The sequence below is a fragment of the Strongylocentrotus purpuratus genome, unplaced genomic scaffold (genome assembly GCF_000002235.5).
Source record: "Strongylocentrotus purpuratus isolate Spur 01 unplaced genomic scaffold, Spur_5.0 spur5_scaffold_19, whole genome shotgun sequence".
Lineage (NCBI taxonomy): Eukaryota > Metazoa > Echinodermata > Echinoidea > Camarodonta > Strongylocentrotidae > Strongylocentrotus > Strongylocentrotus purpuratus.
Window position 1 is genome coordinate 30781897 of NW_022145604.1, and position 26450 is coordinate 30808346.

Sequence of the window (26450 nt, forward strand, 5' to 3'; positions counted from 1 at the left end):
TAGTTTATATTGAACTAATTAATTTGCTTATTATGTTGTAAAAAAATTTCCTTTGTATAATGTTGTATCCAAGTATTACCGTCACCTTTTCCTTTTTAAAGGAATTGGAGCACATTCTGTACACTTGTTTTGAATGTGTACTTTATTAGTTTGGATACAAATGGAAAATATTTTTTAAATATGTCTGTGTTTATAATGTATGAGACAATGTACTACATGTATGTTTATACTGTAAGAACAATTGTGTTCCTATTCATCATTTTGTATAATTATGAAGATCTGAATAAAGGCAAACAAGATTTTTTTTTTTTAACACACACACACATACACACACGCACACACACATACACGCGAGCACACGCGTTCATCATCGTCAACACCATCATCATCATCATCGTAATAAAGGTACGTTGAAATGTATCGGACAGCAAAATACAACATTTGTTCTTCAGATTCATCAGCGCCTTTGTTTAGGCATCTCCGATGGTACTTTACAAATTCTGGATATTTATCTATTTCTCCCCCACATGAGTTCTTCCCTTCTCTCTCTCTCTCTCTCTCTCGTCATTTCTCTCCTTCTCGATTTCCTCGTCATCTCTCGCCTCGGTCTAGCTACATGTAACCAGCCGTTGAATATTGATTTGTAACCATTTTTCATGTGCGTAAAACAACATGTTTGTCTGAAGTGTGTATATTTTGGTTCAATTTTGTTTACACTATTCAATTTCATTGTAAATCAACCACTATGAGTTCCTGAACTTTACGTGTTGATGTTTTAAAACCGAACAAATAAATAAATACATCTAAACCAGTATTCACATTTCTGCTTGTACATGAATTATAGCACTTTTTGATGACATGCGCATACTAATTTTTATGTAACACCTTACAGGTATATCCGATTTCGACGGAAATGGTATCAAAATGTGCGTTAGACTTTTGGAAAAAAGTCATGAAACGACAATTCAAAATTCCAAGCGGTTGCGGCGCAATCTCCGAAAATGTCGAGGGGGGCCTCCCAGGCCCCCTCCCCGGAGTACAGTAAGGGTTAAAGGTACATTGAAAAGTATTGGGCAGCAACATACTGCATTTTTTTTACGTTGGTGCTCTACAAATTCCCGCATTGTGCGACAGCTGGAACTTCATATATTTCTCCCTCACATCTAGTTGCTCCTTTTCTCTATCTCTCTCTCTCTCTCTCTCACACACACACACACACACACTCTTCTCCCATCATTTAGGTCCAAATGTCCAAAACTACATCAATTACATTTCAAACTTCAAATAACACAAACGAATAATGGTTGTTAAAAAATGCTGTAAATAGCCTTTATTATTATGTGCATTTAAATTCACTACATTATATTGTGATGCAGTTTTTGTGGCAATAGTGTATGTTCTACAAAGACAGCAGTTATGTACAATTAGCAGATGTTTTTTATGCATTTATTGAAAAAATCAAATACAAAATATCAAACAGTAATTATATATAGTAATATATATAAAATTTATTTTACATTAAATGTGACAACTGAAATAAATATAATAAATATAATTGAAAACTTGAAAATATGGGGGTAAACAAAAGAATTAAGATAAATGCAGATTCCAATTACTACCATAACATATTAAGAATGAATGTTTTAATCCATAGCAGCCAGGGGAGGGACGCTAAAGGTGTGTGTAGGCAGGCGCGTACGCAGGAATTTTTTCGGGGGGGGGGGGGGTAAGACCACATTTTTTTTGTGTCCCAAAATCTGAAAATATAGCCGATCGATATTTTCGTTTCGTTGGGGGGGGGGGTAAGGTCGGCTTTTTGGGGTCACCCATTACCACAATTGAAAAAAAAAAGGGGGGGGGTCCTCTAAAACACACACATAAAAAAGTTAAGGGGGGTTAACCCCTACCCCCCCCCCCCTTCCTCCCCTGTGTACGCGCCTGTATGTAGGAGAATAGAGAGTCACGTTTACAGATTTCATTTCTTCTTCATAAAGTATCTGAATAAAAAGTGGGCAGAAAGAAAGATTTTTTTTCTTCAATCTTACTTCTTCCCGTTTATTGTTTTACTTTGTTTCATTTTCCTTCTGTCCTACTTAGTGATTTCACATATTATCCTACGTGAACCTTTTATGTATCTTGTGATAATGCCTTCTTCCTTCTTTATCGTTTCGTCATTTCCCAAATTGTAACAAATAAAGTTGTATTCTGGTCATACAATAAAGGTGAGAGAAACTATATTGAGAATGGTAAATAGTTTGAGGGTTTACAATCAGGAAATTGAAAAGGAGGTAGCTAAATTGAGTTGAACCTCCTTATACAGTGGGACCAGGCGCATACGGGGGGGGGGGATTTCAAATTTGAAAATTACGCCGAAAATTTCGCAACGACTCGGCCAGCCACTGCATAAGCAGGGGGATAAGAGGACATTTTTAATTTTTTTGGTCCCAAAAATTTCGCAACGATTCAGCCAGCCGCTGAATAAGCGGGGGGGGGGGGGGTAAGAGGACATATTTGTTTTGTTTTGTGCCAAGGGAGGAGGGGTAGGCTCGGCTTTTTTTTGGGTCACCCATTACCACTTTTTTTTTAAACCAGAAAAAAAAAGGGGGGGGGGTTCCTCCAAAACATACACATAAAAAAGGTCCAAGGGGGGGGGGGGGGGCGGGGTTAACCCCAAACCCTTCCCACCCCCCTTGCGTACGCGCCTGAGTGAGACTATAATAATGTGGAACAACACTCATTTGAATGTTTTGTCCAAACTTTATAGAGCTCAATCTCATCATATTTCGACTTCGATTTGCGATTTGCAAATTCAATCTTTTTCAGGGGCATTTCTCTTATGAGTCTTACACACAAGGAATTAGAAAGATCACAACTATTTTCACCTTCACCAGGACATAATCTTCTAGTTAAAGTGGAAATTCAAAGAAAATCACAAATATGTCAACTATAATGTATCACTAGAAACTGGTAAGCTTATAGATGGCCATCGTACAAATTTCAGGTCAATAACATATTATTCGGGTGATTTATAAAAATACACATACAACCACCTCCATATAGCATCTGGGATATACGAGAGATTCGACAGAAAAATAACGATGTTTTAATGACGTCACATAATGGACCAATGCTGCCCAAGCATGCAGACGACATCCAATAAAGAATTAACATAATTGCAAAGCAATTATTTCTTAAATTATAATGAGTTTAGTGTATATAAACGTGATGGCATTTCAAACCATTCAAAAGGGGATATGAAACCGATTCTGATAACTAAAATCTGTTGTTTGTAAATACACATGATAGGGGTAAATTAATAATCAAAGAAACCGGACTTTCAAATTGAAAAATCCTGGAATGATAATAGGACGGCATTTGTTCCCTCTTGAAATGCCGAACATACCGCGTTGTGTGCAGCTGAATATACAATGGCGTCTTTTTTTGTTTACAAGCGACAGATTCCTTTATTTTTGTATCGCTGCATTTGTCATCAAAATAAAAACATGCGCGGGGGTTTAGAGTGAGGCAATAGATTATACATTTAGCCTGACGGTAGTGAAGAAAAAGAAAGACCTCAAGAGAAGATGAAAAAACATGCACTGAAAATGTGTGAGATGTCATGGGACATCGTCTGCTTGTGCAAATCAAGTCCATCCTGTGATCTCACACATCTCAGCAGCGTTCGAAGACCTCTTCAGGCGCTATGCCGGGGCTGTATTTAAGCGTTTTGTAATTATTTTATAATAAGCATTACTACGAATGTTTCAGAGCATTGAATTTTTATAGCCTTACCGAATCAAAGTTTCAGCTTTGCAATAATGAAAATAAAGTTAGTTTTTAAAATCAATGAATATCTACTTTAAAGGGAAATCCAACCCTTATAGCAAACTATTCTAAAAGAAAGCTGACAAATCAGAGGGGCAGGCTGGTACGATTTTAAACGAAATCAGACAAAGAATAAGAAAGTTATGAATATTTTGTTTTTGTAAGCTGTAATCACTGAACGTATGGGCACTTCAAATTTTCTGAATTGGTAGAGTCACTATGACGAAGCGCTGCGCAACTTTCCAATTGTTCCAACATACGAAATGAAATCATAAACGTCAATTTTTCAAAATATATGACTCGAGAGTGTCATTTATTTTTAGAGAACACTTAATAATATATTATCCACAATATATTTTGAATATCTCCCCAAGGGAAAAGCCGCGTAGGAGAAAAAACAGCAACACGAATGAGAGAGTTAATTATTATCCGCGGCATCGTCACAATCCAGTCAACCAAATTGCCTATTTGAGATTCGCATGTTTCAAACACTCATACACTGCCATAACTTTCTTATTATTAGTCCGATTCATTTTAAACTAAATAAAACAATTATATAAACAAGTCAATTAACAAGTGGTATAGTTTCGTGAGTGATCATAAATTTATAGCAATAAACAATGTAGGTTATAATTATACAGTGGTAATTGATATAATAACAAAATAATTATAATTAAATCCCAATACTGTGCGCCCCTGTCCCACGGCTGCTAATATACCGGTAGATTCACACATACTGGTGTCCTAACTAGCAACTCATAACAAGGTATATGACGGATAAGTTACTTAGACCTTGATCCTAACTTCATACATTTCGTCATAATACTTCATAGCCTGATCGGTATATCTAATGACGTCAGGTCGAACGTCGTCACGTGATGGCATCTTGCTTGCCGGCAGAAATTCGCTGCTTCTGATAGCTCTGCCGAAGAAGTACACAAAATTCTCTACGAGGTCCTCAAAAGGAACCATCCAACTCTTCGTTACTTCGGAAGACTCATCCCACTTCAAGAGCGATTCGTCGTAAGGCAGCCCGGCCGCTCGGCAGATCTTCGGCAGTATTTCGGCTGGATTCGTCAACAGCTCGTCGCTGTCGACTACGATGGATTCGGAACCTAGATTTTCTTTGACATACTTCCACATTTCATAAACATCTTTATGTACTGATCCACCTCCTGCGTTTGGGAACGGGTAGTCGCGTCCTACGTCGAACGTTTCCTCAACTGCGGATTCGCCTTTCAACATCCCCAAGGCTGAGTGTTGGGCAAATACTGATTTTCGAAGCGAATTAAACACTCTGAGAGGATGTCGAATTAAGAAGATATGCTTGAAGCCTTTTGGGAGGAACTTGTACTGTTCGGGTGACAGAGCAAAAGACATATCCTTCACCAAGACATGACGGCTTACTGACTGCTCCAAAAAACGACCGATCGATGCATAACTGTTAAAAAGAAGAAGAAAAAAAACGGGCCATGAAATAAAAGTTTAAAAACTACTTGTCTATCATCAAAATCAGTCTTTCGTCGGGCCTGGGCATGGCCTATCAGGGCCCTGTTAACAAACCTTGTTATCAATAACAAGTTACAATAATTGTTATAAGCTACTGAAATCGTGGCATTTGATTGGCGTAGAGGAAATGTGTTACATAGAAATGTGTTATTGATAACAAGTTTCATGAAACAGGGCCTAAATCCTGCAACAGATTAAACATAATTCTACCATATCATTACTGATCAATCTGTAACAGAGGAAAACATTTCAATATTTTGGAACCATGTTGATGTGGTCCTTGTTATTACAATCTTTAAAAGTTGTAGAAGAGGAAATTTAATGTCCTCTCAATTTTTCCCATCCTATATTCTCTTTATTCTTTCCCCTGCTCTTTTCAACATTCGTTTGGGGGAGAGCTAGGGTACGCGGGGGCATGGCTCAAATTAATTATTTGTCTTCGGGTCCTCTTAAAGAAAAAAGAGCTTCTCAGGGGGGCTCTTTTAGTACTGACGGGGGCTCTTTTTTAAATACAAATTTCCATTGAATTTGGTGGTACCCATGATACTCTTAAATTCCTTGCTATTTCATCATTATCGGCATTATTTCCCTTTTACAACTTTACAAGTTATAACATACGGTACAGCCAGGCGCGTACGCAGGGGGGGGGGGGGGTTGGGGGTTGAACCCCCCCCCTTTGGTATTTGTTATGTGTGTATTTTGCAGGAAACCCCCCCCCCCCTTTAGGTATTTAAAAATTATACCAACAAAAATTATACCAATGGCCGACCTAAAAAAGTTGCCTTTACCCCCCCCAACGGAGAAAAATGTCAAATTTTCAAATTTCGAGACCAAAAAAAAAAAAATGTCCTCTTATTCCCCCCCCCCCCCCTTCCCCGATTATTCAGCGGCTGGCTGATTTGTTGCAAAAATTTTCGGCCCGATTTAAAAATGTTAACCCCCCCCCCCCCCCTTGAAAAAAATCCTGCGTACGCGCCTGCATGCAGCTAATGGTCAGATCTCCTCCCTCTGTACGAATTTTTTTTGTCCAAGCCCGTACAGTCGCCTCCTCGCCAACTGGTTTCATTTTACTAAAGTTAGCTTTCGGTTGATTTACTGGTCAAGGTTCATTATTTGCTTGTCTTTTGGAATCACCACATTTCAGAGGATTCACGATTTTCACAACGAAAACTTCGCCACGTTTCGGTCCTTGCGCGATCGCCTCTATCTAGCTCCAGAAGATATGGGGCGGCAGCGTGGACATGCATCAGTATACTACCGGCGCAGCGAGTATAACCAGGCACTTTTTTTAGAACCTTTTTTTTTACCTCGATCGATTACATGTATGTGCCCCCCCCCCCAAAAAAAAAAACACAACATCAAACTCTGGCTACGTGCCTGTACATAACCACTTCTGACGGCCGCACTGCACTGCGAGCTTCCGTTGTTTGTATCTGTTATACTCATAGAGTTGTGGAGATGGGAGATATAGCGCAATCTTGCAAAGAAAAAGCGTTCCCATTTGTCTACAATATGGCAGTGGCGGATCCAGGGAGGGTGGGCCCGGCCCCCCCCCCCCCCGAAAAAAGAAGGGAAAAAAGGGGAAAAAAGGGGATTTTTTTTTTTTTTTTTTTTTAAGTGTTCCTCCTCCCCCAAGCCACTGAACGAAATATCTGACGACGTAATTTTTCCAAATGTGGAGAGAAAGGGAGAGAAAAAAAGAAGAAAGAAAAAAGGTAGGGAAGGTCAGTCGCGATTTTTCCGCCAGCAAAGTGTAAATCAGGGGGGGGGGGGCGGGGCACTGGCGTCTTGATCGGGGAGGGGGTTTATTTCTAATTCGATAACCGTTACGGTGGTTTACACATAATGCTTAAATGACATAATTTTCCGAGATTTGTCCTCATTTTTTAGTAAATTATACATTTTTATGCGTTTATTGTAAAATGACAAATTCCTAAATTTACAGCCAGGCAAGAAATATGCTTCTTGAGGTGCCCCCCCTCCCACACAATTTTTTGACAAAGTATATTAAAGAAAAATAGAAAGAAAAAGAGCAAGAAAGAACGAATAGTTGAGCTTCTGGGGGCTCCGCCCGCTGGACCCCACGCCAATCAGTGTCCTGCAAGTGTCACAAATAAAATATTAAAATATGTTCATCTGACTGTAATCAAATGCCTAAAACCCCTGAGCTTCCGGGGGATCTGCTCCCTGCACCCCGCCTAGGGCCCTAAGGCGGACCCCTGGATTCTAATAATGTTAATGCCTAAAACCCCTGAGCTTCTGGGGGCTCCGCCCGCTGGACCTCACACCAATCAGTGTCCTGCCAGTGTCACAAATAAGGTATAAAAATATGTTCATCTGAACGTAATCAAATGCCTAAAACCCCTGAGATTCCAGGGTTTTCGCACCCTCGACCCCACCAGGGCCCCTAAGGCGAACCCCTGAATGCTTGTCTGACCGTAATTTATTGCCTTAATCCCCTGGGTCTTCGTGAGCGGACAAGGTGTCAAAATATGCTTATCTGACCGCAGAGGTGTAGCCATGGGGCGGTGGGCGCCTCTCCCCCCCCCCCCACCAAAAAAAACACCGGCCAAAAAAAAAGAGAGGAGAGAATTTTTTTTTTTGAAATTCAGAGGATTAAAAGTCGAGAACGGTACAACGTATCGGTTTCTTTCTCTAGTGATTAATGAAACGTAAAAGCTTCGGCGCTTTGCGGAGGAGGGAGGGGGAAATCGCCCCTCCCTGTACCCCCCCCCCCCCCCACCAAACTACGTCAATGTAGGTCACCATTACGTACCATTACGTCTTCTTTCTTAAATAATTTTAATGAAACGTCAAAGCTTCCGCGCTTCGCGCAGGAGGGGGAGGGGACTGAATTCAAACAAGGATTAAGAGTCGAGAATGGTATAACGAATCGTCTTCTTTCTCTAAAAATTTAATAAAACGTCAAAGCTTCCGCGCTTCACGCAGGATGGGGGCTGAATTCATACAAGAATTAAGAGTCGAGAATGGTAATACGAATCGTCTTCTTCCTCTAATGATTTAATGAAACGTAAAAGCTTCCGTGCTTCGCGCAGGAGGGGGGGGGGACCGAATTTAGACAAGAATTAAGAGTCGAGAATGGTATAACGAATCGTCTTCTTTCTCTAATAATTTAATAAAACGTCAAAGCTTCCGCGCTTCGCGCAGGATGGGGGGGCTGAATTCATTCAAGAATTAAGAGTCGAGAATGGTAATACGAATCGTCTTCTTTCTCTAACGATCTAATGAAACGTAAAAGCTTCCGCGCTCTGCGCGGGAGGGGGAAACTGAATTCAAACGAGGAAAAGAGTCGACAACGGTACCACAAATCGGTTTCTTTCTCTAATGATTTAATGAAATGTAAAAGCTTCGGCGCTTCGCGCGGGAGGGGGGAGGGTAAACTGAATTCAGACGAGGATTATTTTCGAGCACGGTACAACGAATCGTCTTCTTTGTCTAATAATTTAATGAAACGTCAAAGCTTCGGCGCTTTGCGGAGGAAGGAGGGGGAAATCGCTCCTCCCTGCACCACCCCCCCCCCCCCTACGTCAATGCAGGTCACCATTACGTACCGATATTTGGCTCGCATAATTTCAAATTTGGGCCCCCCTAAGAAATCCTGGATCCGCGACTGGTGTAGAGCCTCTTAAGCGTTGGTAGCCCCAAAAGTTTGATGGTAAAATTTGACTCAAATTGTATCATAATGTGAAAGAGGATCTAATTTAATTTCTGCCTGGGTTTTTAAAACAAATGCGTTTAAAGTCGAATATTGATGAAAGAATACAAAATTTAGATTTTTCTGCGTACAACAGAAAACCCAAATTATTGTTCTGCTTCTAATGATGCTAACTTAATATCAGGGTGGACTTCCCCTCCCTGCATAGCAGAAAAGTGTAATCTATTCCTTTTTCCATTAGACCATTTTTCTTCAACATGTCTCAGCAACAAGTTGTTTTTATTCTCTAAGCAAAATAAACCAACATTTCAAATATATACAGGGCGTCTATAGGTTTTTTTTTTGTTAACAAAACTTTAAAAAGTTACGCAAAAAGTTGTTTGAATATGAAGCTAAAATCTGACCGAACGTTGCCTGCCCCAGATATCGATTTGCACAATCATGGATTGTATGTACTAATGTGTTCACTCCGATGGATTGATTATAGTCCTTAGCATACATGTATAAAACAAGCTACAATACACACACCGTTTGGAATAGTAGAATTGTAAGCAGGGAACCTTAGGTTCTTGATTAGTGCACGGCAATCAAACCTTTCTGATTATCATAATAATTAAAACACCATATGGAATAGAATCGTAAACAGGTAACCTTAGTTTCTTGATTATGTGCATAACGATAAAACTTCATGATTATAATACTAAAAACACCTCTGTTTTACAATCTTTTTAGGAACTCTTCAAAAAAAAAAAAGATTAGAGATAAATGAAGTAAAAGTAATTATAGTTGTACAGGTTTATGCACAGAGAAATTCAAGTCCATTGAATTCAAATAGTGCATAAGCAGGCTAAGGTAATGAGAGTATTATGGAAAGCATATTATCTAGGTACTCTAAAATGCAAAGACTCTCCGGAGACATACATTTTGCACAATAGAAATTTTAGTTATTTTGTGAAAAATTGTTGGACACAAGTGGTGGATCCAGGGGGGGGGGGGGGGGGCTGGGGGCTGAGCGAATTATCGGCCGGCACGATTTTCAAATTTTTGGGAGCAAAAAAATAAATAAATTAGTGCTCACTACCCCCTCCCCCCCCCCCCCCCCCCACTATGCGAATTATCGGTCGGCTGTGTCGCCGCTAAATATTTTCTCACTAATTGGGCCCCCTCCCCTGCCGCCGGCTGGATCCGCCCCTGCAGTATGGTAACCTCTATAGACACCAACAAATTAGAGCGAGAAATCCTGCACGCTAACCAAATTTCCATAGTTCCATTTCATTGGTTTAAGGTTTGAAAGTTGAAACTCAATATTGTGTGAAAGTTATAACAGAAAAGATCATCTTTATTCTATAATTCCACGGGGGCAATTTGTAATTTTGCAATCGCCCCCTTGGGTAATCTCACGGAAGCGATTACGAAGCTTACGGGGGCGTATCGCCCACAGCCCTCCCGCCCCCCCCCCCCCCCCTCCACTCCGGGTCGGAATGACCGCATGCGTGTTACCAAAACGTCCGGTTAAGTGGTACTTTTAACGCACCAAAGTCCGGCTCGTACATACACAAAATTGACACACCGGACTTAGGGGTTTTTTTAAAAGGAGGGAACACGCACATGCGTACCCTAAATAACACTGAGTGGGGGGGGGGGGGGATTTTGAGCCTTGGCCGCATACATGTAAAACTTACGAAAGGTTCTCTTGTGTCGTTGCGTTCCCCTGCCCGGTCTCTTTAAGGTGATCAGCCATTCGTTTATAAATCTCTTCATTCCCTTCGTATTCGGCCGGTACATCAAGGTCTAGCTGTTGCTTTATATTCACTTGGGTGATTCTGCAGTAAGTGTAGGGTTCTAACCACACTTGGATGCCTTCAATGAAACTAAGACACTTTGTGAGAGCCGTAGAAACAGAGCGAGGTACACACCAGATAATTGTACGACTTCCATCATCACGAGCAGCTCGCCCTTCACTTGCAATAGTACCTTCTGCTATTTCACTTCCAATGCAAGGCAATTCCATGATTGATATTCCAGGGTTCAAAGGTTCGGTTTAAACTAAAAAATGGTTGAACCTGTTGAAGGTTATTATTCCATGTAACAAAGTCTGATCAACTTCAACATGAACACACATGCAAGTATAGTTTCAGTACGATGCATGCTTTATCAAACCGAAACGGGAGCGAAGTATCTACGACCGCATCTCTATGCTCTAACCATGCATGCGTGATCTGCTCTGGACAACGCACGCACCTCGCAGTGGCAGATCATGGACATACTACGAACACATAGCCAGATTGAGAAACAATCAAACAATATTGAATCCTTGAACTCTAAGTTTAAAGGTAAAGTCCAGTTATGGTCGTGCGATTGCATTGTGAAAGAAACGTTGTGGAATGGATCAGAAAAGGTTGATCATCTATCATATAAGTATTGGTGTGTTCTGCAAGGTTCTGGGTTAATCAATATGATAAGAATTTGGCCCAGTCTTCGTAAAGATACAAGCACTGTACACAGAAAGATGTATATGGGACTACATATAGCTCCGTTTAGTCTCATTTCACAACGCCCCATATCGTCAGAGTCAGCAGCCATACATGTTAGCCTATGGACTTTTTTTTTTTTTTAATCGTTAAAAATTCATTTTTTGTTTAAACGAAAAGCACATCCACCCCGACGTACGTTATCACTAGCTCTTTCATTGGAGCCCTCATGTCTCATTGACTTTTGAAAGTTCACCCACCGTAATTTTTCAAAATAGGTTGCAAGCTCGCCATTGCCTATAATACACATGTGAAACAAGTCGAACTTTGGACTCAGTCTGCCAAGCGATTGTAAGATTATAGATCAACAGGAAGGATAAGAAGCATGAATTATCAATTATCACTTCGGCTCGGTGTAAAAATGTCAGAGGTAAAAATGTCAGAGGTAAAATGTCACAGGTAAAAATTTCAGAGGTAAAAATGTCAGAGGAAAAAATGTCAGAGGTAAAAATGTCAGAGGTAAAAATGTCAGAGGTAAAAATGTCAGAGGTAAAAATGTCAGAGGAAAAAATGTCAGAGGTAAAAATATCAGAGGAAAAAATGTCAGAGGTAAAAATGTCAGAGGTAAAAATGTCATAGGTATAAATGTTAGAGGTATACAATAAAAACAAAAGCATGTGACAAGCTTGTTATAATTACACCCGGGTTATATAATTAGGCTTATCGAAAAAGAACAGCGAGGGATATTCTGCAGTCGTTATTTCACCGCTGCTTTATTTTCCACTTTCCCAGTTTAAATTTATTTACCTTTCGGCCCAAAATTGTGACTTTTTGCCCGATTATTGCCGAAGGAAGACGGGGGGGGGGGGGGAGGGTATTCTTCTTCTGGGGCACGGTGACCCGGCTGCTCTCCCCTTCCTCTTATATATATGCTTTGCTTTATATATCCTTCCGAACAGTGGTCAATGCCTAGGCAGAGCAGACAGACTAATGGGACATGGAAAAGTGAACAATAATGTGAGCGTTTGTTATCATTCTTATTATGCAAGTGTGGAAGAACATCAAAGAAAAAAGTTATTCCTTGAAAATCTATTTCAAATGACTTCATATCCCAGATATGACAAGTAACAGCTTTAAAATGAGGCCCGATTTGTATGCCATATGTTTGTGTAGTCCCATATCAATATCTTTCTGTGTACAGTGCTTGTTACTTTACCAAGACTGAGCCAAAGATTTTATCATTTTGATGACTCCAAAACCTTGCACTACACACCAATACTTACATGTTTATGCTAGATGATCAACCTTTTCTGATTGCTTCCACACCGTTTCTTTCACAATGCAACTTCGCAAGACCAGAACTCAACTTTATCTTTAAATGCCAACCGCACCATCACATTTTAGAGAAGTGCGCGCTTTGCAGAGGTTCGGTTTAAATGACATCGTTATTTATAATTGTCGGAGAGTTTAAAATGGGGATGAGCTTCTGAGTCGAGACAGTCTTTTACTTTTTGGAGCGGGTTTTTAGTTTTCGGAGCGACTTTTTACTTTTCGGAGCGACTTCTTGATTTTCTTATTCTTACTCCACTTCCTTTGCCGCCATTAGGTGCTAAAGCTTTAGCAGAGTTCGGGGCGCCCAGCCCTTATATGTAACTTTTCGTGATTCCTCGGCATTATGTAACTATTTTGTACTAAATGCACTACTCACTTTAACACTTGACTTTTGTCGAGAATTTTCATTTCTTCGTTTGGACTTTGTTCGTCTCTGGAACGTTACACGGGCTATGTTGCACACATCAACCAAATCAAAATATCAAAAAATGTTAGACATTCATTATATGCAAGCCTGATCACAACAAAATAAATTTCAAAATCTATTTTCCACATCCTCAGGACATGTACGAAACACTTTGCTAATTTTTTTGCTTGTACCTCTGACATTTTTACGACTGACATTTTTACCTCTGACATTTTTACCTCTGACATTTTTACCTCTGACATTTTTACCTCTGACATTTTTTTCCTCTGACAATTTTACCTCTGACATTTTTACCTCTGACATTTCTACCTCTGACATTTTTTCCTCTGACATTTTTTCCTCTGACATTTTTACCTCTGACATTTTTACCTGGCACCATCACTTCTGCTATGTTCATTATGTCCATTTCATCCAACCCCTACCGTAATTTTTCCATTTAGTAAAAGCAAACATTTTGCCGAGTTTAGCAAAAACATGAATATTCATGAACGGTCAGACAATACAGCCTTTTAGTACGTAACGTATAGTGAATGGGAATGGGCGATGATCCGTCCAGGAGGTGGAGGTCAGTGTTTTGTGCTGGCAATGTTCACGCGAGCGAAAATGAGACAATCGGAGCAATATGTACGCACACGTGCGCGACATGTGCGTTTATCTCTTACAGCTAGCCATGTAGATAAACTAATTTACCAAATATATCAATTAGAAGGCGGTTTCCCGGCAAAATTTGTATCATCATGTAGTAGTCAAAACATATTCTTTCACATGATTGGTAATAAGAGCTTCCATTTCATTTTTTTGAAATTAGGGCGTTTCCAATACTGGTCTTTACCTTTAACTCAACGGGACCTATTGTTGAATTCTTTGTACACTCAACCTTCCTTTTCACTTTAGTCCTGCCCCAGCATAGTTAGATACCATCCTATTTTTATTGTCAACATTTCTGTACATATATTTTGTATACATTTTTTCAAAATTCAACACAATATATTATTATGTGTACCGGGTAGCCCGTTTTTACCCCTCCCCCCCCCCCCCCGCTGTCTCTCTCATCTCTCTCTCTCTCTCTCTCTCTCCCTCTCTCTCTCTCTCTCTCCTCTCTCTCCTTCCCTCCCTCCCCTCTCTCTCCCTCTCCCTCTCTCTCTCTCTCCTCCCTCCCTTCCCATCTCTCTTTATATATAACTCTCTCTATCTCTCTCTCTCTTCTCTTTCTCTCTTTCATCTCTCTATTTATTTTTGTATTTATTTTATTAATTGCGTTTTATTTCAACAGGGTAGCCCCATCAGTAATTAAAATACTGTTATTCTTGGGAGCCTTGCATAACATAACATCATTACATGATGAATAGTAAACACGATATACCAGAAAGAATACAAATTTAAGTACTAGGCATTAAAAAAAAATATACATGTTTAGCGTCCCCGCCCGCTTCCTTTTTGGGGCCGCCTCCTATTTTTTTTTATTTTTTTTTTGTTGAAATTTTTGATTTTTTTTTTTTTTTTTTTTTTGAAATTTTTGATTTTTTTTTTTTTTTTTTTTTTTTTTTAAAGAAAAAAACACATGAAAAACACTGCTAAAATGGATCTATTTCTGATTTTAAAAAAATAAATAAAAAAAGTCGGCGGCCATCTTGAAAAATAGCCCGACGGTCAGGGAATGTACCGAGCGGCCATTTTGAGAGGCCATTTTGAAAGAAAAAAAAGAAGAAAAAAAAAGGGCTTCCCCCTTTCTAATTTTCGAAAAAACAGGACGCTAAACATGTTTTTTATTTTTTTTATTTGGCCCTATATATTCAAGTTTGTGACAGGCTCCCTATTTGCGTGTGCTATGTTTTGGATTTTGTTTACATTTTTCTCACATAACTTGTGCAAAAGATAAGGAAATCAGGGTAGTACTAGCCCCGACACCATATGTGTTGTCCCATATACATCTTTCTGTGTAAGTGATTGTTACTTTACCAAGACTCTGCCAAATTTATGATGATTTTGATGACTCCAGAACCTTGCATTACACACCATTATTACATGCTATATGATCAACTTTTCTGATTCATTCCACACCTTTTCTTTCACAATGCAATCGCATTACCAGAACTCAAGTCTATCTTTAATGTGTTCATTCCAGTTAAGGTGTTGGTCCAACCACACCCCAAGATATTTCACATTTTGAATATGTCTAATTTGCAAACCATCTATATCTTTATGTCGATTGGTGCCTCGATATGTCGTAGTTTTGGGAGTGTCCCTAAGAAGTCGGTCTCTCTCTCATCTTTGTTTCTCTCTCTCTCTCTCTCTCTTTCTCTCTCTCTCTCTCTCTCTCTCTCTCTTTCTCTATCACACACACACACGCACATTCTCACATCAGGGCCTTTGTGGGGCACCTGATTGTGGGGTATTTCTGTGCGTTCCAGATATACCTTGTGGTCCCCTACTAGTGGGGTATGTACAACCTGGCGATAACAACCCGGCGGTGTGCTTACGATGTTACCATAAAAAAGTGTGCAAGTTTTAGCACACGCTCACAAAAAGTCATTTATGGGGTACCACTTCTAATGCCCCGCAGGGCATAGGACACCGAATATACAGTCATTTGAAAGACTTTACTCTGTGGGGTCCTGAAAAAATACCCCACAAAGTAAAAATGCCTCACAAGGGGTATGTGAAGCGCACATAAAACCCCACAAGAATGCTGAGGCGCGCGCGCACGCACACACACACACACACACACACACAAAAAAAAACACGCACTTGCACAACAAGTCCTAGGATTGTGTACCTGTCTATATTTGTTTCCTTTCCCTAGCCTTTTTGTATCTTGGTATTTTTTGATATACCTCTCCTTTTAAAGGGATCGTTTAACAATGTTAAATCTGAGATACACCGCCCTACCTGTTATCAGTGTCTGTGATATGGTGTAATATTGAAGCCCTAAAAAAATTGCGCTTCAAAATGATCAAGAAGTGCCTCAAAAAAGTAAAAATCTTTGAGTGACCGGTTTTACCATACTCGTTTTCCCCAATAGACTGTAGTGTTATGAAAACCGTCAGGCGAACGGTTTTCAAAATTTGTAATTCCAATCATAAATATCTTGATAATCAGACAGGCGATCGGCTTGTAAAAGTCATGGGGTTCCTGACTGACCTAAAGGTTTATAATTATCATTGCATCATGAGCTAAATCCAGAATTTTGTTTCAGAATCTGAGACAAAGTTACCGGATCCCTTTAAGGTACTATGCCCCTTTTGCAGGCCAAAAAAATGAAAAGGTTAAATTCCAATGGCAATTGAAAGATAATACTAATTTAGAACTCCCCTTAAAAAAATGGGGCTTGAAAATGTCTTTAAGAGGGAAAATAGCGACTATTAGTTTCCAAATTGACTTAGGAGCAATAGAACCAAAAAGTAATAGTCTTGATTTTCAGACCATTGTACCGCATGGTCGTACGTTTTATGCTGCGCAAAGATTCAATCAGTTTAATTTTGGCCATTACAAGATGGGTTATTGATGTAGACAAATCCCTTTACAGCTCATTTTATGTATGTTATTACCAAAGAAGAAGAAAAAGCCAGTCAGTCACTCAATACTGACAATAGTGTCTGATCGACCGTGAAGTCTAGCAAGTAAATGGTTTTCCTTGCATAATTTGAATATTAGGACTCTGCTAACGTTTACATTTCACAGATAGGATATACTGTACATGACATATTCATAATTCTTGCAGAAGTTCTACAGAATTTGAGGTTGGCTGCAAAAGGTACATAGTATCTTTAAAACTACCTTCGCAATATCGCCCAATACACACACATCCTTCCCATCTCATTTAGTTGCCTTTTCATAAATGATTGAAAGAAGAATAACATAATAAGAACTACAGAAGAGTACCCAATAAACAAAATCACGTGAAAATCACGTCTATATTAAGGTATCGATTTGAGGAGAGTTACGTTCTTCAAACACCTGACATTTACGTAAATGTGTTAATACGTTTATTGCACTAGGTAACTTAAAACACACGTACACTAAATCACGCAATTGTCACTGCAATATCACCATTATAATAACGTGATTATCCCTACCTTGGAGACCATGGTTTGTAAACCTAATATTCCCGTGTTTGTTTGGTTATGAAATTACATCTTCATAAACGAAATTATCGCGTCAAAGAAACACGTGAAGCGTTAGTGATAGTTTTAGTCAAAATATCTGCGTGAAATTCACGTGAATATTACGAGGCTGACTTGAGATGAATCATGTTCTTCATTCACGTGAAATTTACGTCGAAGAGGAAGTACGTTACTGTAACCCGCGTTCCACCCAATAATTACGCAAATGTTACACAATAAATGAACCGAAATAATGACGTTCTCATCCCGTTTCTGAACATCGTGTCTTGGATCTTCCAGAATTACGTCCAGGCGCGCCGGAAGCAGTTTGGGATTAGAGGGGGTTGGGGGGGGTGCAAACATCACAGAAGAGAAAGCTGGTTGTAACTGGTCCAGTTGATGAACCATTTAATGCCAACTGGTAACCCTGGAAATTGAAATGGGCTAAATGATCCAGTTGATCCAGGCCAGTTATAATTCAACTGGTCTAGCTGAGCCATTAGAACCATTTGGTAAAACTTCCAACCAGTTGAGCAGCAACAATACTTCAATACTGGTACGTCTGTATTTCCAATGTAAGGGCATTGGTAATAAGTAGACTTACATGATTGAATTAATCGAAAAATTTTCGTATACTTGTACTTTATTGAAATTATTTTAGTTCATAGTTAATGTTTCCCTTATTCATGTTTAACTAAATGTAATTTATACGAAGTAGCGAAATGTCCTAATAACTGGTGATTTATATTTGTAGTATTTTCGAAATTAATTGCATATAACTAAATCATCAGTAATTAAGAAATATGCTGTAAATTCAGATAAATTGTTTAAAAAACATAGATCTGCACGCACCCCATATTCAATATGCAAATTAATTGGTGTCGGCTGGTTCAACTCGAAATATGCCAACACTCAGTCATCAACTGGTGCAACTGGAAATATGCACATTCCAGTTATCAACTGGCGCAATGAAAATATGCCAACAGTCAGTTATCAACTGGTGAACATAGAAATATGCCAACAGTCACGGAATTATCATCACGGAACTTAAATGGTAACTGTGAAACCATCAAGACACCCAAGAATAACTCATTTTCACACCTAGAAAACACGGAATACCCAGCTTATATTGATAATCCGTTTGAGTCACGAGATCATCACCGCGGAACTTATGGCAACTTTGACTACCATTTAAATAGGTGTTTTAAGACACCTAATAATGACTAATTTTTCACACCTAAAAGTCACGTATGCCCAGCTTAGATTAATATTCCGTTTGAGTCACGAGATCATCACCGCGGAACTGCTGGCAACTTTGACTACCATTTAAATAGGTGTTTTAAGACACCTAATAATTACTAATTTGTCACACCTAAATATCACGGATTCACAGCTTAGATTAGTAATCAGTTTTAACTACGTGATCATCACCAAGAAAGTTATGGTAACTTTGAAACCATTTAAAAAGGTGTTTTAAGACACCTAATAATTATTAATTTTTCACACCTAAAAGTCACGTATGCCCAGCTTAGATTAATAATCCGTTTGAGTCACGAGATCATCACCGCGGAACTGCTGGCAACTTTGACTACCATTTAAATAGGTGTTTTAAGACACCTAATAATTACTAATTTGTCACACCTAAATATCACGGATTCACAGCTTAGATTAGTAATCAGTTTTAACTACGTGATCATCACCAAGAAAGTGATGGTAACTTTGAAACCATTTAAAAAGGTGTTTTAAGACACCTAATAATTACTAATTTTTCACACCTAAAAGTCACGTATGCCCAGCTTAGATTAATAATCCGTTTGAGTAACGATATCATCACCGCGGAACTTATGGCAACTTTGACTACCATTTAAAAAGGTGTTTTAAAACGCTTAATAATTACTAATTTTCACACCTACATATCACGTATTCACAGCTTAAATTAGTAATCAGCTTGAGCCACGTGATCATAAACAAAAAATTTATGGTAACTTTGAAACCTTTTAAAAAGGTGTGTAAGACACCTCAGAATTACTAATTTAATATAACCAGAGATTCACGGACAGAAAAATTAGACGATTAGCCGGTGTAAGTAACGTGATTGTTACCATCAACCTTGGATAACCTGTGAAACCAATCAATAAAGGTGCTTACAAGACCAAATAATTACGTATTCATCGCCACCATCGGTTAACGGACAAAAAACTCGTTGCTTGGTCAAGTGGTTATTTGGTCATAAACACTTGATTTACAGAGGTAAGAGGAATCACGTTACTCCAGTCGCGTGATAAACTGGTGGTTTTTAGGTTAGATGAAAACGTGAACAGGAGAACCTTTTTTGTTTAAATGAAGGCACGTGTCGATAACGTTTAAATCTAGTTCAAAAGGCACTATCGTTCAAAATCACTTAAAATACACTTCCAAAAGAGGTTACTTTTCAGTGTTCTGTTTATTGGGTAGCAACAAAGACGAAAATATAAATGAGAAAATGTTTATATAAGATCAAAACCATTTAGTATTAATAAGATGTGCTTCTTACACTATGTTATAATTACTGAACACGAATGGGGCTGCATGAAAATCGATACTTGATAATAATCAATTATTATTTCATCATCAATGTGTGTCTGTTTAAAATTGAGGACTAGTAGATTGTCTGTCACTTCATATGCGAGAATGCAAGAACTGTGTTCGTAAGATGTCTATCTCTTTATCTCCCTACATATACTCTCTTCTCTGAATTAAGTTTTCTACAATACATTAGTGATGGTTATACTAATTCTAATAACAATATGAGCAATGGTAATGTTTTCGAAACACGTCAGTTCAATATTAATATGTACAAGGCGCAAAGGAAAAAAAATGGTTGTATTTGTCTCTTTTTCTACATCTTTCCTATACGTGCATCAAATTCACTACATCAATCTTGCAGCCTACATCTTCAATGCTAAGCTGTACAAGTATTCCCTCTACCATTAAAGGAGAGATTTCGATATCTTCAAGGTTTATCACTGTCCCCTTCATCCAGCATCACAGGGGGTCGGCAAGGCCAAAAAGAGCTGAGACCATTCAGTGTGGTGCAATGAACATCTTTCCGTGCTGACGTCAGAGACATTTTGGCCATGGGACGTTTTATAAAGTTCAGGCGGAGAAGTTGTATTTTTAAGTAAATGCTTGTTTTTATTACTTGTGATGTTTTTTTGGATGAATTCAAATTAATATTGGACAAACTGAAACAAGACAATACTATGGAAAGAAGGTAAATTACTTGCACAACACGTCCTAATATTGGACGCTTGTCTCTATTGGTTTCCTTTCCCTAACCTTTTTTTTTTTTTGTATTTTTTTAAATAACTCTTCCTTTAAAATTCATTCTCCTATCATCGCCCAATACACACAAAACCTGCACACTTCATTGAGTTAACCTTTCATAAATGGTTGAAATATGAATGAGATGTTCTTGAGAATTCCAAAAGTGTAAGGACCAAGACGAAGATATAAACGATAGATTATTTATATGAGATTCAAACAATTTAATATGAATAAAATGTGCTTTTTACATTCTGAAGTATTAAACACGAATGAGGCTGCATGAACATCGATACTTTATAATAATTCATGATTATTTCATCATCATTGTGTGTCTGTTTAAAATTGAGAACTAGTAGATTGACTGTTACTTTATATGCAAGAATGTAAGAACTGTCTTCGTATAATATCTATCTCCATAATTCCCTACATATAGTCTCTTCTCTAAAGTACGTTTTCTACAATCAATAATGATGGTAAGAATAATACTAATAACAATATGACCAATGATAAAGTTTGTGAAACACGTCAGTTCAATATTAATAATACATGTATGTATAAGGTGCACAAAAAGCAATGGTGGTAGTTTTCTCTATTTCTGCTTCTTTCCTAAATAATAATAGTGAACATTTATAATGCGCCATGTCTGTCAAAATTGACACTGCTGGCGCAGTTGTGTGTAAATTGTATAATTGTGGGCATTCGATCATCAAGTAAGATACACATAAGCTAAAGTTTAACATACTTCAGGACATAATTTTTCAATAATAGAATTACAATATAACAATATTACAGAATTACAATATATTTACATGGATATAATTCACTGCATCTTTTTTGTTAAAACTCTTGTAGAAAATAATTAAATCTTGCCAGACAACATTTAGCAAATATTCTAATTTGAGGTTTCCTTCTTTCAAAAAGCCGTAAGAAACATTACAGTGCTTATTCCCCGAATAACCCTCGAAATTTTTTAACACTTATTACAGCAACACTGCATAACCCCCTTATGTTAAACCGATACCAAAATGAGTAACAGTGTTTTGAGGGTGTTGTAATTTGTGTCTTTATTAAAGGAGAAAAATGCTTAGAAGCTATGTGTGATAAGATACGAAACATAAAGTGCGATGGTCTTAAGTGTGCTTACGAAACCCCGTGGTAAACCAGCACTTTCTTATGACAGTCGTTTGTTATTTACGTCGGTCGAAGCTTCATCTCCGTCTTCTTGAGGGAGTATAAATGACCGAGCCATACATCCCATACCACACCCTTGGCTTTCTCCTCCTGTGTGGTTGGACCGTTCAGGTATAGGCCGTTGAGGTTAGCACGATGGCATTTATTGTACCACCAGCCTCCTTTGTAATAACCGGCGCAGTGTCCCGCTGCATCATCATGATCGCGGTCCCGTGTACTGAACGAATAACCTGCATGAAACGACATACTGTCACCTGCATAGAAATGAAAAAAGAATTTATGGTATACACATGATATAAATTAGTTCGATATTAACACGATCTCTCCGTACTCGACTTGATGCTGCGTGTATGTATTGTACGAAGCCGTCCGTTTGTCCGTCCATCGGTGAATGCTGTGTCTTCTGTATTTCGATGTAACAGACAGATGCGTGTGGGTGAGCATTCGTTATTATTCACGGATACTTTTTTTCTTCAACCCTCACTTCTCGACTTTATATCTTGTTACGGGTTAAAGAAAACAAAAACAAGCAAACAAAAACTATCAACAACAAACCCCCTCCTCGTTTACCTCGTCATATGTGAGAGAGCGTTTGATGGTAAATACCGTTTTACCGTAAAATCGTATATTAACTGTATAAATGAATTGCGGTATTACACTATTAACGTATAACCGTTTTATCGTTTAACCATATACATTTACGATTGTATTACCACAGGGCCTTTAACCGTATTACAATGAACCATATTAAGAAATTACAGTATAACAGAATTGCCTTTTTACTGTATTACCGCATTAGCCTACTGCATGGCCGTATTAACCGCATAACGTATCGTGTATACCCTTGGGTCATTCCGCGATTCCACATTGGTCCGACATACCCCGTTTATTTCATGTCGAAAAAAGAAAAACAGACACCTTAATTGATTTGACCAATTGATAATATTAGTGATACCAAGAGGAACCATATTTTTGATGAATTAAAATGATTAATATCATGTATAGGACACATCGCAGGATCGCCCTATTTCATACCTGCGTCTCCGGAGTACTTGTCAAGGGCCAGGATGTACTTTGCGACCTCGTCCGCAATACTGAAATTGCTGTAGGTGGCATAGCGCGTTTGTCCATCGAAGTCTTCGAGGTCGATCCGTAGCTCGTAGGTCTTATTACGGGAAAGACGGTGGATGTTGTCGTTACCGAGCCAGTGCTCGGAGGAAACGTTTCCAAAACCGTATTTGTAATCGGACCAGTAAAGATAGAAGTCAACGGAACCATCTTGTCTACGCTGGAAGACCTACAGAGAGAGTGGGAGTGAGGCATAGGGGGGGGGGGGGTTGGAGAAAGAAAGATAGAGAGATAGAGAACGAGAGAGGGAGACAGAGAGAGAGAGAGAAAAAAAGAGAGGGAGAGAAAAGGCGGAGAGATAGATAAAGAGAAAGAAAGAAAGAGAGAGAGAGAGGGACAGATATCGAAATAGAGTGAGAGAGAAAAAAAATTAAAAGAGAGAAAGATGAAGAAAGATGTAGAAAGAAAGGGAGAGAGAAAGAGAGAGAGAGAGAGAGAGATTGTGTGTGTGTATTAATAATTAATTCAGAACACTAATTACACTTGCGATGAGATGTGTGTTATTAAATGTTATAGAATTACTCTTGAAAAGTGTACCAACACGAAGAAAAGTGGATGTTACCACATTTCGCTCCAATCATAAGGATACGCAGTCTAAATTGTGGGCCAAGAAGAATGCGATGGCAAAGACTATTAAAAAATCAACCAAATCAATATCAATAACCACTATCGACTCTGTTCTTCATGAGGGCCATTCAATAGGCCAGTTCACGGTTGCAGTCTGAGCATGAGCAGATAAAGGTCATTGCAGAACAAATTTCGAAATACACGAGACGAAATACTGGATACGTGCTCATAAAAGTTATGTAATCATTATTCATTCATGCACAAGCAGTGTACACCATGATTTTATTTAAAAATGTACATAGTGGGACCTCTTGATGTTTTGAAGATCTGTGTATATTCGGGGTCATTGCAGCCATGTGCTAACCGTAAACTATACCTGTTTACACATGGGTGGAGAGTGGACAACGTTGATGAATGCAATAGGATATAGGGTAAATATAGACAGAAATAACCGTCTGATTTGGGTCATATCTTTAATAAAACTGACATTTGTTGACATTCCCCAATACATAATCGGAGGTCTAATGGAGCCAGACGTAGTCTCAGTGGAACAACCGACGATTAGAGAGACTGAAGTTTTCGGTCTAGGGTAAATAATGCTCTTGAGTTTGATTCTTAACACGATCCATTTTCGAAAAGTCAACGAAAGGGCAATTGTAATACCCTATTGTATTTCCCATAGAATTTCTTTTTCGGATTACGTTATACCTCATTGTTATGTTCGCATATTTCAATAGATGACGTACAAGGCAAGCGTCATTTTTTAAAGAAAGTTACTATCGTGTTTCTTGAAAACCTTTGCGATCATGTTAAACGTAGATGGGGTTGATACAAAAGCCATTCTAGCTATCACCGTCATTTCTCACCGTCCAGCGACCTCCGTCCGTTTCCATATCACAGTAAACGAAGAGAGGTTCATCACTAACTCCATCGGGATAGATGGGGTACACCCCACTGAGATGGGATGGTCCACCAGTCTGAATCTCAGCGCAGTCACGTGGCAGCCTCGGAACTGATAGGAAATACAAAGGTGTCGTAGTTGAGAGAATTGAATTTCATTGGACCGGCCTCTCATAGGAGAATGTCCCGGATTCGATCCTTGCTTGGTACTTACATCCTTGGACAAGGTTTACTTCTGACCCAGGGAGATATACATGTCTTGCCTCTTAAATTGCGATATTTCCTACAAGGTGTAATAAATGGGCACCTGACTGGTTCTAAAGAGAGACCTTCTGAATGTCGAGAGCTCCGGAATCGGTAGCCTAGCTAATAGAGACAATAACTGAGGTAATACTGGAGTTCTTTGAGCACCTTACGTGGTGGATGAGAGCCCTGGACAGGAATTCAATATCAGCGACGTAGTATAGGGATGGTGTTATAATAAAAATATAGTTTAAAGAAAACTTAATAAAGAAAATGTCAAGTTGACTAGTAACAGGAGGAGTGACCATACCACAATGCGGACCGGGAGGGTATAGAATAAAACATCTCATTGTGAGAAAAAACACGTTTAGACTAAAAATGGCCTTATAATCTACATTTTAATCTTGATCGACAATTGCTGCTATTTAGTGCCTCAAAAGATGAGGACTACAGAGTGTGAGTCAGTTATTCCAAAGGACCCTTGTACTGTTCATATTTTATTAATTTTGTTGACAATTCCTGAATGTCAATCTCCCATGGTGCGTCAAACACCACACAACTCACTGATTCAGCCATGCGTCACAAGAATGACGCTTCGTGTACAAGAGGCACGGAGCGGTTATAACGCCGGACGTTGAGCGGGAGGTGTTATTCACCTGACGTAGGACTGCGTTAGTGACCTTTGTCGTCTTTGACGCGAAGTATGAGGGTGACACCGTATAGACAATAATACTTATAGATTAATAGCTATCATAGATTTGATAAAAATAACACAATCCTACGCCAGGGAATTGAAACCAGGTGTACAACGGGAATGCTATGAAATGCTCACCGTCCGTGGCGGTGACTTGCGTCATTTCGGCCGGTATGATCGTAGACATGTCCGTGAAGTCAGCCAATACTAAGGGTGTTTCTGCCGTGACACAAGATTCATAGAAAGCATTTAATAATAATAATGATTATGATGATAATAATGATGATCATAATGATAATAATAATAATACAAATCACGATCATAATACGAAGAAGAAGGAAAACAAGAACAAAAGCAAGAAGAAAGAGAAGAATGATAATAAACCTATGGCCTTTAGGTGTGGGGGTATTGAGGGTACCTGGGGGGGGGGCACCTAACGTATAAGGTTCATGAAGTGTTAATAAAAAGGCCGCCTGTTGGCAGTGATTATTCTGAAATGAAAAATGTGCGATTTCTCCATGTATACAAATATTTGTGGATATTCACGTTCATTTGAAAATCATATTGTAATTCTGAAATGGTCTACAGGGCTAACAGAAAACCCCACTATAGGGGTCACATACGATTCGCAGTGTTAATATTTCAGCTGTCAGAATTCTAGAAAGATGTATCAAACGAACAACTTTAACAAAGCAAAAATTGAAATTTGTCTAATGCTGGTACATCTTAGGGGCTGTATAATAATAATATATAATATTCCGCTTTTATATAGCGCTAAATACAAATATCTCTATAAGCGCTTTATAGATACTATACCCCTCCCCCAAATTACTCAAGTACAATTCCAAATGATCTCTACACCCCCACCCCTCTCCCCACCCCTGAATTCAAAGGAATGGGGCCCGCTTGGAATGTTTTGCTTTCCTTATCGCTTTTTGTCGCCGACAATAAACAACATTTCAACTTGGTTCATAATTCACTTGCCATTCAGTCCAAGGTTTGAGGGTTCATATCCCAGCCCGGCACTAAGGTTTTTGGGCAAAACATTGAGCCAAATTTGCAAATCTCCACGCAGTTG

At 38.9% G+C, this 26450-nt stretch overlaps 2 protein-coding genes across 2 annotated transcripts; both read right to left on the bottom strand.

Annotated features, from left to right (window-relative positions):
- Positions 1-3988: 3988 nt before the first annotated feature.
- On the bottom strand, positions 3989-11115 carry LOC105442288 (branched-chain-amino-acid aminotransferase-like protein 2). The gene is made up of 2 exons (XM_011674224.2): positions 10693-11115; positions 3989-5266 (listed from the first exon to the last, which is right to left on the bottom strand). Exons 1-2 carry the CDS (start codon positions 11019-11021, stop codon positions 4612-4614), a joined length of 984 nt encoding a protein of 327 aa, XP_011672526.2. The 5' UTR covers positions 11022-11115; the 3' UTR covers positions 3989-4611.
- Positions 11116-21445: 10330 nt separating this feature from the next.
- Positions 21446-25585, bottom strand: LOC115925927 (ryncolin-1-like). Its single transcript, XM_030989976.1, has 4 exons — positions 25511-25585; positions 24402-24547; positions 22876-23137; positions 21446-22094 (listed from the first exon to the last, which is right to left on the bottom strand). Exons 1-4 carry the CDS (start codon positions 25557-25559, stop codon positions 21841-21843), a joined length of 711 nt encoding a protein of 236 aa, XP_030845836.1. The 5' UTR covers positions 25560-25585; the 3' UTR covers positions 21446-21840.
- Positions 25586-26450: the final 865 nt, after the last annotated feature.